General features: G+C 46.1%; 1 protein-coding gene across 1 annotated transcript in view; it reads left to right on the forward strand.

Moving 5' to 3' along the window:
* Positions 1-13,576, forward strand: part of cntrl (centriolin) — a 49,817-nt gene that overhangs the window by 24,974 nt on the left and 11,267 nt on the right. The window contains exons 12-20 of the mRNA XM_083979803.1: positions 1,156-1,329; positions 1,735-1,800; positions 1,925-2,058; positions 6,767-7,031; positions 7,570-7,641; positions 8,558-8,728; positions 9,566-9,661; positions 9,761-9,844; positions 12,398-12,498. Coding sequence (XP_083835929.1) covers positions 1,156-1,329; positions 1,735-1,800; positions 1,925-2,058; positions 6,767-7,031; positions 7,570-7,641; positions 8,558-8,728; positions 9,566-9,661; positions 9,761-9,844; positions 12,398-12,498 — 1,163 coding nt within the window. The remainder of the gene's footprint in view (positions 1-1,155; positions 1,330-1,734; positions 1,801-1,924; positions 2,059-6,766; positions 7,032-7,569; positions 7,642-8,557; positions 8,729-9,565; positions 9,662-9,760; positions 9,845-12,397; positions 12,499-13,576) is intronic.

Here is a 13,576-nt window from a genome sequence, read left to right on the forward strand (position 1 = left end):
AATGAACAAGGATGTCTACATCTGTTCTAAGTTAAGTCAACAACGTATTTGAGGCAACATATTGTCAGAGATGTTTAGATGTAAGCCAGTATCACAACTAAGCATAAAGTCCGCTAGCTTAATGCTAACGTATAATGTAAAACTCCATAGATAGGCTAACAGAAGTTAGCCCGTCGCTATCGGCGTTTCGCGGCAAACGGCAGCCATAGCAGTAAAGCTAAGTGAAGTTTTGGTGACTTCCAGATGATATTTAATCTTTCTGTCTCCAAAAATCATCAGTTGCCTCCTGTGAAATGTCTCCTACTGTGACAGCTGTTGCCATAGCAACTGTCACCGAATGTTGACTGTTTGTCCGAGTGAGTGGAGGGGGCGGGGCTTAGCCAGAGGTCAATTACATAATCGCACGAAAGAGTGTGATTGGCGATTTAAAGTACATCAATGCGCGGCACCATAATCGCAATCGCACATTTTTATCAAATCGTGCAGCACTACTCCGGACCTGTCACTCAACGTTTCCGCGCCCTAATTGGCCAGAATTTTAACCTAATAACAGTAAAACAGTAGAGTTTAAAAAAAATTTCCCCCCCTCAGAGTGTGTGCGGGGGTAGAAACTATCGATTGAGACCAAAAAACGTTCTGACACCAGATTTTGATCATGTTTATTGAGGGTGTAAAGTCGGCGATTTTAACATGGGGGTCTATGGAGAATGCTGCTTTCTGACACCAGCCCCCAGAGGAAGAAGAGGGGATTGCAGTTTGTTGAACGAGGAAGTGACTTCACTTTATTTACCAATAAACTCCTCAGACGTATTTGCCTTCGCTCCGTTTGCCTGAGCAGCAGGAGTTGGGCAGCAGCATCCCAACAATAACAGGCAGCATTAAATCAATCTAATAAAGAAACTGTAGTAGAATATGTAGTAAATACCAGCTAACAAGCTAAGCTAATAGCTACAGCTCACGGTCGAGACACAGAACAGCAGTCGACCAAACCAAACTTCATATTTCAACAGTTTGTTGTCCGAGGAACACAACCACGCAGAATCACATCCTCAAATGTTCCCTCAAGTGTCTGATTTTTCTTTTTTTTCGGTTTGTTTCATACATCCATGGTTTGTTAGGGAATGAGTGACCAGGTGTGTGTGTGTGTGCGTCCAGCAGGGGGAGCTGTGTGAGCTGCGTCAGGAGGCGGCGGCTCTGATAGACAGACGGGAGGAGCAGGAGGCGGAGCTACAGCAGCTGAGGGAGGAGCAGGAGGCGGAGCTACAGCAGCTGAGGGAGGAGCAGGAGGCGGAGCTACAGCAGCTGAGGGAGGAGCTCCTGAGACGACAGGTGTTAGCTTCTTGTCCCTTCCTGTCCCTCCACTTATGTGTGTGTGTGTGTGTGTGTTCTTGTACATGCTACGTTGTGGGGACCGAGTTTTTAACCGACAGAGTGAGGACATTTTGGCCGGTCCTCACTTTTTCCAAGGGCTGTTTGAGGATTAAGACTTTAGGTTGTAATTAGGTTTAGAGTGATGGTTAAGTTTAGGCATTTGTTTAGGATGGTTAAGGTTAGGGTAAGGGGCTAGAGAATACATTATGTCAATGACATGTCCTCACAAAGATAGATTTACAAGGATGTGTGTGTGTGTGTGTGTGTGTGTGTGTGTGTGTGTGTGTGTGTGTGTGTGTGTGTGTGTGTGTGTGTGTGTGTGTGTGTGTGTGTGTGTGTGTGTGTGTGTGTGTGTGTGTGCAGGCGGCTGCAGACAAAGAGAAACAGACCAGAGAGTCTCAGTTACAGTCGACCATCCACACAATGCAGGTGAGTCACACACTACACACACACTACACACTCTGCCACCCCAGACAGGTGTGTTCATGTGTGTGTGTGTGTGTGTGTGTGTGTGTGTGTGTGTGTGTGTGTGTGTGTGTGTGTGTGTGTGCAGGAGGAGAACTCCTCCCTGCAGCTCCTTGTCCACAGACTCGAGGCCCAGTTGGACCAGAACCAGGACCAGGTGCATCAGACCAGACTGGACCGGTTCACAGCGGCCATGTTGGATCCTCAGGAGGCTCAGTCCAGGTACTAGTACTGTACTAATAATTATAATACTACTACACTACAATCACAGTACTATTACATTACTATTACAGTACTACTACAGTACTATTGCAGTAAGGTCAGAGAAACTCTAGTTTCTATGACGTCATCAGAGTCCGGATCAAACCTGTTGTGTAGTTGTAACAAAACCCGGTGTCGACGAGGATGGGATTCGAACCCACGCGTGCAGAGCACAATGGATTAGCAGTCCATCGCCTTAACCACTCGGCCACCTCGTCTGTAGGGAGATGGGGTGGCCATGTTGTCCCACAATGCACTGCTCAGGCTGAGCGGAGGACACACACACACACACACAGTGAAGCTGCAGCGTCTCAGTGACCAGCAGCTTCTCACAGGGGAATTAGCTCAAATGGTAGAGCGCTCGCTTAGCATGTGAGAGGTAGCGGGATCGATGCCCGCATTCTCCACAGACTTTTAACCCTTTCCTGTCTCTGCTCTGAGCTGACTGACCATGGACTCAGTCTGTCTGCAGAATCTGAAGCTGCTCACCCGTCGGTCAACGCTGTTAGCTTAGCCTGCTAACATCAAAACATGTTAACTTCACCTGCTGTTAAATAAGGGCGGTGAGGCTTTCTGAGCAGAGCTAACTGCAGCTGAAACCTGTTAATCTGATCGTTCTGGTGGAGTTAGTGAAAGTGTACAACAACTCCTGCTGACTGTGATACGTAGAGGGAGAGAGCAGCTGCTCACGTTCAACAGAGCTGTAGAAGTTAAAGGTTAAAGGTCAGTCACTGGGACATGATGGACATCTGACTCTTCTGTTTGTGTCATGTGTTGATGTGAGGAAGGTTCAGCCTCCTCCTCCTCGTCGCTGACACATCTGACCAGCCTGTCAGTCCCAGTTAGTTTTCAGTGTGAGCCAGACACAGAGTCACATTTCACATAAAGCCACGTGAGCAGAGCAGTAGTTAGTGAACACAGAGCAGCTGCTCCACATCAGAAAGTTACGCTGAGACTAAGGACCAGAGCAACAAGCTGCATTTACTGTCCATGGTCAGCTCAGAGCAGAGACAGGAAAGGGTTAAAAGTCTGTGGAGAATGCGGGCATCGATCCCGCTACCTCTCACATGCTAAGCGAGCGCTCTACCATTTGAGCTAATTCCCCAGTGGGGATAGACGGCTAGCTTAGCCAACTTAGCCAACAGGTTTGGTGTTAGCAGGCTAAGCTAACAGTGTTGACCAATGGGTGAGCAGCTTCAGATTCTCCAGACAGACTGAGTCCATGGTCATCAGCTCAGAGCAGAGACAGGAAAGGATTAAAAATCTGTGGAGAATGCGGGCATCGATCCCGCTACCTCTCACATGCTAAGCGAGCGCTCTACCATTTGAGCTAATTCCCCTGTGGAGCTAGCTAGCTTAGCCAACAGGTTTGCTGTTAGCAGTGACGTGCGGTGTTGTTATTAAAACCCAACTCATCAATAACAGGATCGCGATATTGGACCACCGCTAACATTACACACCAAACCGTTAACAATTAATCCACACTCAAACCGAAGCAACAATAATGTGAACTGTAGCCTACTCAACAAGCTAGTATTACAAGGTTTACAACAGATATGACGGACAACCTGGGCTGTGTGTGTGTGTGTGTGTGTGTGTGTGTGTGTGTGTGTGTGTGTGTGTGTGTGTGTGTGTGTGTGTGTGTGTGTGTGTGTGTGTGTGTGTGTGTAAGAAAGAGAGGGAGAGAGAGAGAGGAAGTAGGTAAAAACTGTTAGCTACCGTAGCTCAGGTGTTGGTCTCCCGTCAGGTAAAAGCTGCCGTTTATTCCTCAAATGAAGCTCATGAAGTTGTTGAGCCTCTCCGGTACAGTTATCCATCACTGCAGTTGAATTAGCCGCTAAACTGCTGGACCTCAAACTTCCGCGGACAGTGCATGTGGCGTCCGTGCGGTGAAGCTAACATGTTTTGGTGTTAGCAGGTGAAGCTAACATGTTTTGATGTTAGCAGGCTAAGCTAACAGCGTTGACCGATGGGTGAGCAGCTTCAAAATCTCCAGAAAGACTGAGTCCATGGTCACTCACCTCAGAGCAGAGATAGGAGAGGGTTAAAAGTCTGTGGAGAATGCGGGCATCGATCCCGCTACCTCTCACATGCTAAGCGAGCGCTCTACCATTTGAGCTAATTCCCCTGTGGAGACAACTAGCTTAGCCAACAGATTTGATGTTAGCAGGTGAAGCTAACAGGTTACAGTGTTAGCAGGCTAAGCTAACAGTGTTGACCAATGGGTGAGCAGCTTCAGATTCTCCAGACAGACTGAGTCCATGGTCACTCAGCTCAGAGCAGAGACAGAAAAGGGTTAAAAGTCTGTGGAGAATGCGGGCATCGATCCCGCTACCTCTCACATGCTAAGCGAGCGCTCTACCATTTGAGCTAATTCCCCTGTGGAGCTAGCTAGCTTAGCTAACAGGTTTGCTGTTAGCAGGTGAAGCAAACATGTTTTGATGTTAGCAGGTGAAGCTAACAGGTTTTGATGTTAGCAGCAGTGACGTGCGGTGTAAAACCCAACTCATCAATAACAGGATCGCGATATTGGACCACCGCTAACATTACACACCAAACCATTAACAATTAATCCACACTCAAACCGAAGCAACAATAATGTGAACTGCACTCAACAAGCTGTTATTACAAGGTTTACAACAGATATGACAGACAACCTGGGCTGTGTGTGTGTGTGTGTGTGTGTGTAAGAAAGAGAGGGAGAGAGAGAGAGAAAGTAGGTAAAAACCTGCTAACTGTTAGCTACCGTAGCTCAGGCGTTGGTCTCCGTCAGGTAAAAGCTGCCGTTTATTCCTCAAATGAAGCTCATGAAGTTGTTGAGCCTCTCCTCTGGTACAGTTATCCATCACTGCAGTTGAATTAGCCGCAATTCACAAAAGCAACATGAACGTACGTGCCGCTCACACTTACGGCCCCCACATACTCGGGTGTACATGACTCCGCGGATGTCCGCGCGTACTCGAGGCGGACTCAATGCGGACCCAAAGCGGTCGTCCGCCAGACTCCGCGTACGCATACTCAGTGTCACGCAATGGACTGCTCGGTGGGAAACCTTCACATCGACCTGTTTTTAATGTGACACTGTACGCTCAACTATGAAACCTCAAACTTCTGCGGACAGTGCGTGTGGAGTCCGTGCGGTGAAGCTAAAATGTTTTGGTGTTAGCAGGTGAAGCTATATTGCTGCTTCCTCTGACTCTTTAACCTCACTATTCCTTACCACGCCGCCTGTCTGTCCATTTAGTTTTTCTTATTAGAAATCAAACCATGTTGTGCCCTGTGCACGTCACTCTGGTTAGCGGAGCTATCGTAACCTGCTAGCTGCACTGTGGTCAGGTTGTAAACAAAGCCGCATGCTGCGTTGCCAGGTTTGACAGTTGCCCCCTTTTGGAAACAACATAATTGAAGTGAATGAGAAGTTTAATGTGGATGTTTGCATGTTTGTAGTGCAGTGTTGGGCTATTTGTGCAGCACATTTAAAAAATCTTTTATAATTTCATTTTAATAGTCTTTGAGTGGTGGTTTAGTTGGGTTTTTACCTTTTTAATACTGAAAACATTGGTGACCTCAAAATCAAACTTTGTGAGCTGTTTTCTTAAAATAGTCTAATATGTTTCTCACTTCTGAATCAATGGTACAGATGAGAGTCACCCTAGCTCAGGCTTTTGAGTCCTATCTAATCCATTAGTTCCAATATTGGGACCAGTGCAGGATGTGAATCTGTCTAGACTCGAGCATGTATGGTAACACATCTGCCATCGTCTTTGCTATGTAGATAGTGTGTTTGGTTCTGGTTCAGCATTGTGTGGCTCTCCAGAAATGAGGGTTTGCTAGGGTGTGTGTGTGTGTGTGTGTGTGGGTCTGACTTGCTGGCAGTTTAGATTTAGAATATTTTGCTGCTGACTGCAAAAGTTGTTTGTGTGGTACATTATGTGCCGCATGAACTGTAGAATTGTGTAAAATTTGGTTTATCGTCATCTACAGACTGTAGACATTTCATTGAACAAGCAAGATACTGTAAGACTTTTGTTAAGCACGCGCCTGCGCTGTACTGCGCTGTGTAAAATGTTGACCCCCCAATTGTCATTGTATAATTCGCACCCTAAGCTAACAGGTTTCAGTGTTAGCAGGCTAAGCTAACAGTGTTGACCAATGGGTGAGCAGCTTCAGATTCTCCAGACAGACTGAGTCCATGGTCAGTCAGCTCAGAGCAGAGACAGGAAAGGGTTAAAAGTTTGTGGAGAATGCGGGCATCGATCCCGCTACCTCTCACATGCTAAGCAAGCGCTCTACCATTTGAGCTAATTCCCCTCTGAGCAGCTGCTGGTCACTGAGACGCTGCAGCTGCTTCACTGTGTGTGTGTGTGTGTGTGTGTGTGTGTGTGTGTGTGTGTGTGTGTGTGTGTGTGTGTGTGTGTGTGTGTGTGTGTGTGTCCTCCTCTCAGCCTGAGCTGCATTGTGGGACAACATGGCCGTCTTCTCTCCCTACAGACGAGGTGGCCGAGTGGTTAAGGCGATGGACTGCTAATCCATTGTGCTCTGCACGCGTGGGTTCGAATCCCATCCTCGTCGAGGAACAGTATTGTAATAGTACTGTTCCCTTGTCGGGACTGGGTTTTGTTACAACAAACTAACAGGTTTGATCTGGACTCTCCCGTCTCTCCCTCAGTCCGGACCTCCTCCTGTCCAGGACTGTGCAGCAGCTGCAGCGAAGCCTCCTTCAGACCCAACGAGACCTGGACCAGAGCCAGGACCAGGTAGCCCGGCTGCAGGCCCAGATAGTCCAGGACCAGGACCACGTAGCCCGGCTGCAGGCCCAGATAGTCCAGGACCAGGACCAGGACCAGGAGTCAGAGTCAGACTGGAGGCAGGAGGAGGAGGAGGAGCTCAAACGGACAGAAAGAGACAGAAACAGACTCATTCAACAGAACCTGGTCAGTATCAGAGTCCAGACCCCCGACTGGACCATTTAAAACCATTGGCACATGTCTTTATTTAAAGCAGAAGTAAGCGATCCGGTGGTTTTTGTCTAACTTCCTGTCAGCAGATGGAGTTAGCAGTCCCCGCCCTCGTCCCTACGTCACCACATTCACGCGCATCCCTTGGCTGCACACACAGAGAGGACTGCCCCTTTATGCCGTTCTCTCTCCTCATTGGATAAAGGTTGTAGGATACAAGGAAAGTTTTCTCCTCGGCTCAGAGCAGAGCAGAGTGACTGACAGACCCGTGTTTCAGACCAAACACTCTATAGAAGTGATTGCTGTCGGAAGATACAACTATTTAAGACTTATATTAACACTAACATTCACCTTACTTCTGCTTTAAAAGAAGAAAACTCCCTTGTTGGATTAATGCATTTGAATTTTAGTCCTTCAATAAGTTGGAGGTTGGTACTCCCCTGGCTGCTCCTGGATCTGCTCTGTGTGGTTTGTTGTACTGGTGCAGTGATGCTTCTGGTTCTGGTCTCTGCAGGAGTCTGAGCTGGATCAGAGTCGACTGAAGCTGCAGGACGTCGAGCAGGAGAGAGACACACTGCTGCAGCAGGTCCAACACAACACACACAATACAATGACTACACACACAACACAACACAACAACACAATAACTACACACACAACAACAACACAATGGCTGTGTCCTAACCCCCTACTCTCTATCTAGTGACCAGTTGTTGTAGTGGTGTCTCAATGTTTAGGGATTATTAATGTTCACTATATAGTGACTGAATCTATCCCACAATTCACCGCGAAATGTAGTGAACATCCGATGGTCACTAACCGGAGCAAGATATCCCATCATGCATTGCGGTGACGGATCGCCGTTACCACAGCGGCCCAGAGCGACCGGTGTAGCTACCAAATGGATGCTAATTTCTGTTAGCCCGTCTATGAGATTTTACATTATACGTTAGCATTAAGCTAGCGGACTTTATGCTTAGTTGTGAGTGGCTGTGTGTGTTTTGAACGTTGTTTCAAACTATGTGGGTTTGACTGAACAAATTTTGATGCTTAAATATATATTGCCGCTTAATATATTGCTTTACTCCTCTTTTTATGTTGCTACACTGGCCGTTACCATGGTTGTATCTATGGTACCTGCACCGACCGCTACGAGCGCGGTTGGAACGTTTTAATTACGCGACGTAATACGTAATTAACTGTGTAGTGTCCGAAAGTTTGACCAGTGAGTCCACTATATAGTCCACTATATTGAATTCACTATATAGTGAGTAGAGAGGAGGGAATGAGTGAGTGATTTCGGACACAACCTATGACTACACACACAACAACACAATGACAACACAACACAACGACACAGTATGAGGACTTTAACTTTGAAGAGCATTTCTTCTCACTGCTCTTATTTTGAAAAGCTCAAACCAGTGTGAGGTAATGAGTTGACACTTGGATCAGCCCTGTGTTTGTTGATGACGTCAGCTGCTTCCTGTGTGCTGGTGCAGGTGCGTTCGCTGACCGACCGCCACCAGAGGAACTTCGGCCGCCTCAACAGGAAACTACGGCAGCTCAGCAGGTTCATGTGCGACTCCGACCAGCTGACGGCAGAACAGCTGACGGCCGCTATCGATCAGCTGAGGGAACTGAACCGCACGGCCGAGCTGCTGCACACACAGGTAACACACACACACAGGTAACACACACACACACACAGGTAACACACACACACACACACACACACACACACAGGTAACACACACACACACACACAGGTAACACACACACACACAGGTAACACACACACACACAGGTAACACACACACACACACACACACAGGTAACACACACACACACACACACACACACACACACACACACACAGGTAACACACACACACACACACACACACACATTTTATTTTAGATCATGATATATTTGAATAAACGGGCAATTGAAAGAAACTCTACATTGCTCAACAACAACAAAATAGTTTGTTTTGTAACGTTTACTACCCCGAACGTCGCAACGCACAACGTTGATTTGCGTCGTTGTTGAAGGAACACGTTGGATCGTCAGTTTCCACCTTTGACCGTTCTCTTTTTTTTTTTAAGCATGTGTTTATTAGTTTTTGTTACAGCAAATCAGTCAGATCAGACAGAGCAAACCTTTTCTCCCTGTTCTCCCTCCCTTCCCCTCTTCCCCTCGCTAAATAAGTTAAACATTAAAACTATAAAAAATAAGATGCAAATTAAGCAAAAAGGAAGAAAAAAAAATTAATAAATCAGGGTTAAGCCATCAGCCATTTATATTGAATAAGTTCGATAAAATAAATAGGATTCTGTTGGAATAGCGAAGTTCGTTCTGACGTCACTAATTCAGAACTGTGTGTGTGTGTGTGTGTGTGTGTGTGTGTGTGTGTGTGTGTGTGTGTGTGTGTGCGTGTGCGTGTGCGTGTGCGTGTGCGCGTGCGCGTGTGTGTGTGTGTGTGTGTGTGTGTGTGTGTGTGTCCATAGAGAACTGTGGAGGAGCTGGACAGCAGTTCCCACCAGGCTGAACACACACACAGACTGAGACAGCAGCTGGACCGGGTCAGAACCAGGACCCGAGGGGTCAGTCAGCTGCTCAGATTAGTCCTCAACATGTTGTTGTTGTTGTTGTCATTTACAGAAGCTGAAGTGTGTGTGTGTGTGTGTGTGTGTGTCCCTCAGGCTCCCAGTCTGGTCTCCGTGGCGACTCAGGACTCTGGTCTGGAGCTGCAGTACCTCAGCTCTCCTGACAGGGGGCGCCAGCAGGCCAGACCGAGACCAGGGGGGGGCTGCTGGCTCTTCATCCCACACACACACACCGACGCTGACACAGGTACACACACACACACACCGACTGTGTAATTTCAATTTGAAGGAGAACATTTGTGTGGCGGCCTGGGAAAACCCGTCGGATGTCGCTGACGTTTGATTGTGGCAAATGGCCAAAATAGGTGTTAAAGTAGGCTACTATTTCCACGATGTTGATATTTTGTGTGATTCTGGTACTTTGAACTCTCTGCTACATCGTGGTGAATAAATATTTAAAGAAAACAAAACGGAAAGTACTTATTTTTATGTTTTTGTGGCAAGTAAAGCGTTTCATTTTCAGCTGAGACACAGAACAGCAGCAGCGCTAGAGGAGACAGGTCCGTTGTTGTTGTAGAGGTAACATTCAAGGACCCTCGGAAAGCAGAATATCCCGCGATTCAGATGCTTTTTTACAGCTCGTCTTTATCATAAACTGTTCGGAAGTTATAATATGTTGTTGATGTTTTGTAAAATTTGTGCAAATGCCGATGATAAGTTCGGTTTAGCGCAGATGCTACGTTCTGTTTAGCATTGATGCTACGCAAGGGCGTAGAATTGGGTAGGGACGCTAGGGACACGTCCCTACCAATAATCAGCCGCTGTGTCCGCTGTCCATAGTGTTTAGTCAAATGATCATGGCACACAAAGGGTTAACAGTCGGTCTCTGCTAGAAGTCCCGCCTCTAACCTGAAAATCGCTCTCTGATTGGCTATACCGTTACTCGCTAACGTACATGTGATTGGCTGTCCCCGCTGTCACTCCGTCTGCTTGTAAAAGTTACCTGCTCGTTGGTCGGACGGACAGGAGGTCACGGTGCTTCAATCTGCACCCGCGAACGTAAGTTGTCAACATGTTCGATCGGCATTTGTTCTGCCTGGGTCACGTTAGCTAGACGGATTCAGTGGTGTCATTTACATGAACAGTTGTGTTTGTGTCTGTCTGTCTGACTGTCTGTCTGTCTGCATGCGTGCGTGCGTGTGTGTGCGCTCTGCCTGTGGGTCTGTGCTTGGTAATAATGTCAAAGAAAAGGAAAATGGACAAGATGCTTTATAAGTCAAAGTGTAAGTTACTTCAAGGGTATCTAACTGTAGAGCCTCAACAATAGGCTACAGGTAATGAATACAAGCCTATATTTAATGGCAAACATACACTTTTTAAAAGTTATTTTAAAAAAATAGAGAACATTGGTCAGGAAAATAGGCCTACAAAAAAACCTCAGATTCCAGATGCTCATGTAATTTTATACATCCATATTTTTGGGGGAATAAATTACACAAATGTGTGAAAGTAAAAGCTTTTTTCCTCAGGCAATAACTGTACCATCAAGCTCTATGATGGTTGTATCCCTAATGTATCTGTTCATATGTCATGCATCAACATTTTGTCAGATGACAGAGACAGACAGTAGAGAGGCTGGAGGAGATGGAGAAGGAGAGTCCAGAGGAGGAGAGGCTAGAACAGAAGGAGGAGAGGCAGGAAGAGGTAGAGAAGGAGGAGATGGAGGAGAGGCAGGAAGAGGTAGAGAAGGAGAAGCTGGATGAGGTAGAGAAGGAGGAGATGGATGAGGTAGAGAAGAAGGAGATGGAGGAGAGGCTGGAAATTCACAGGTGAGGTTAAATAATGATGGATGTGTAAGTCATGATGATGCACAGTTGCACTTCAGTCAGAGTAACTGAGAACTCTTCTAAGTTGCCTTCTTGTCTTTCATTAGTTGATTAGTTACCCCTACATAACATGAAATTATGCAATTGCATTGCAAATGCAAAAAACATCAACTTTCAGGAACGATGCCTCGGAGCACTTTTGTGTCCCCACCAATGTCAAAATCAAACCTACTCCCTTGATGCTACGTTCGGATTAGCATCGATGCTATGCTAGGTTTAGCATCTGTTCCCGTACCACGTGATTACACGCACCCTATACGGTCCCTTCTTGTTGTAGAGGCTCCATTCAAGGACCCTCGGAAAGCAGAAAATCACACGATTCAGATACAGTTTACAGCTCATCTCTATCATAAACGGTTCAGAAGTTGTTTAATGTTTTGTAAAACACTCGTCTTTAGAGGGTTAAAACAGCAACGTTCTAGTTAAAGCCATTTTTCTCACTTTTCAGTTTTTTGGTCATAATAGATTAAAATGCCCATAAATTTTGATCTGAAAGGGCTATCTCAGTTATTCAAACAGTTATGAATGGCTGAAAACTTCTAGTTTACGGAAATAGCAAAAAATGAAAATGTCAAAATCCCACCATGTGAAGGGTTTTCCCAGGCCACCACACATTTAACTCCTCCAAGCTGCTTGATGAACATAAACAGCAGAATCATCCGTAAACAGTCAGACTGGCTTCACTCTGCTGAGTAAAGCCAGTGTTCAGGTGTTGTCAGACAGGTGTTTACAGGTGTTTACAGGTGTGTGTGCTGTGTCCCCAGCAGCAGCAGCAGCAGCAGAGTGGAGGGACAGTGGAGGAGGCAGTGATGCTGACAGTCCTCCTCCTGCTCCTCCTGCTCCTCCTCCTCCTCCTCCTCCTTCACACAGAGAAGCCGAGAGACAGAAGAAGAAGAAGAAACTACGACATGAAACCAAGAGGCTGCGACACACACTGAGACGACACAGGTGACACACACACACACACACTAAAACAACATAGATGACACACACAGACTGCGTTTACATTAGGGGTGGGAGAAAAAATCGATTCACATAAATATCGCAATATCTTTTTTGACGATTTTAAGATCGATTTTTTTTTTCAAACATCGTTTTTATTTTTATTTTTTTAAATATTGTGCAATGTGCATTTGTTTGCCTTTTTTACATCCAGAGAGTACAGGTTTTGAAAAGGGTTTAAGTTCACTTTATAATGGAGTATGTTCATTTATAGGCTCCTACAGTATTTGTGTGCAGATAAATGTTAAAAATGCTAAAGACTAAAAATCGAGAGAATCGGCAATATCGTACAATCGCAATTTAAATCGAATCGCCATCCAAAAAATCGTAGAAGAATCGAATCGGGAGAAAAGCATATCGTCCCAGCCCTAGTTTACATGCACTTCAGTACCACGATTTTAATCGGGTTTTTTAAGTACCCCGTTTTTGCGTTTGCGCATGTAAACACCATTTCCCGATTCCAGAAATTGGGATAAGCTCATACCCGATTTTGTTGCCTGGAGAACTGCGAAAAAAACCAGAATACTGGTAAAACACCGTACCCCGAAATCTGAAAGCTGCTCAGCCAGCTGACGTAACCGTTACCATAGATACATTACTAACAAAATGGCGCATTTCTGGAGCAACGAGGAGACTATTAAGTTTTAATATTTTTTCATGCGAGAAAGTAGCTGTTTAGATCCTCAATGTGCGGTCAGTTTATCCAAATGACATTTTTTCGGAGGAGTGAAGCTCCCCGTGTGTGAGCTGTGACCGGGACATCACAGAGACAGTAACCCCGTCTCCTGAGCTGCTCGGCCGGCCAACCTACGTCGTCACCCTGGGGGAGAAAACCATCGCTGATTAACTTACCCGTGGGTTTTTAGAGGTTTACCGCCGGCTGGTTAAATTATTTTTAGGAGATAAATGTTGGTCTCATTGATGAAATCTAACAATTGTGGCAGTTGTATTAGTTTATTTGAATGTAAAGTGAAGCTTCATGTGTGTATTAGACAGAGGAGCAGCGCTGCCTCAGGGCTCTGGA

This window comes from Trachurus trachurus (assembly GCF_905171665.1).
Source record: "Trachurus trachurus genome assembly, chromosome: 9".
NCBI lineage: Eukaryota > Metazoa > Chordata > Actinopteri > Carangiformes > Carangidae > Trachurus > Trachurus trachurus.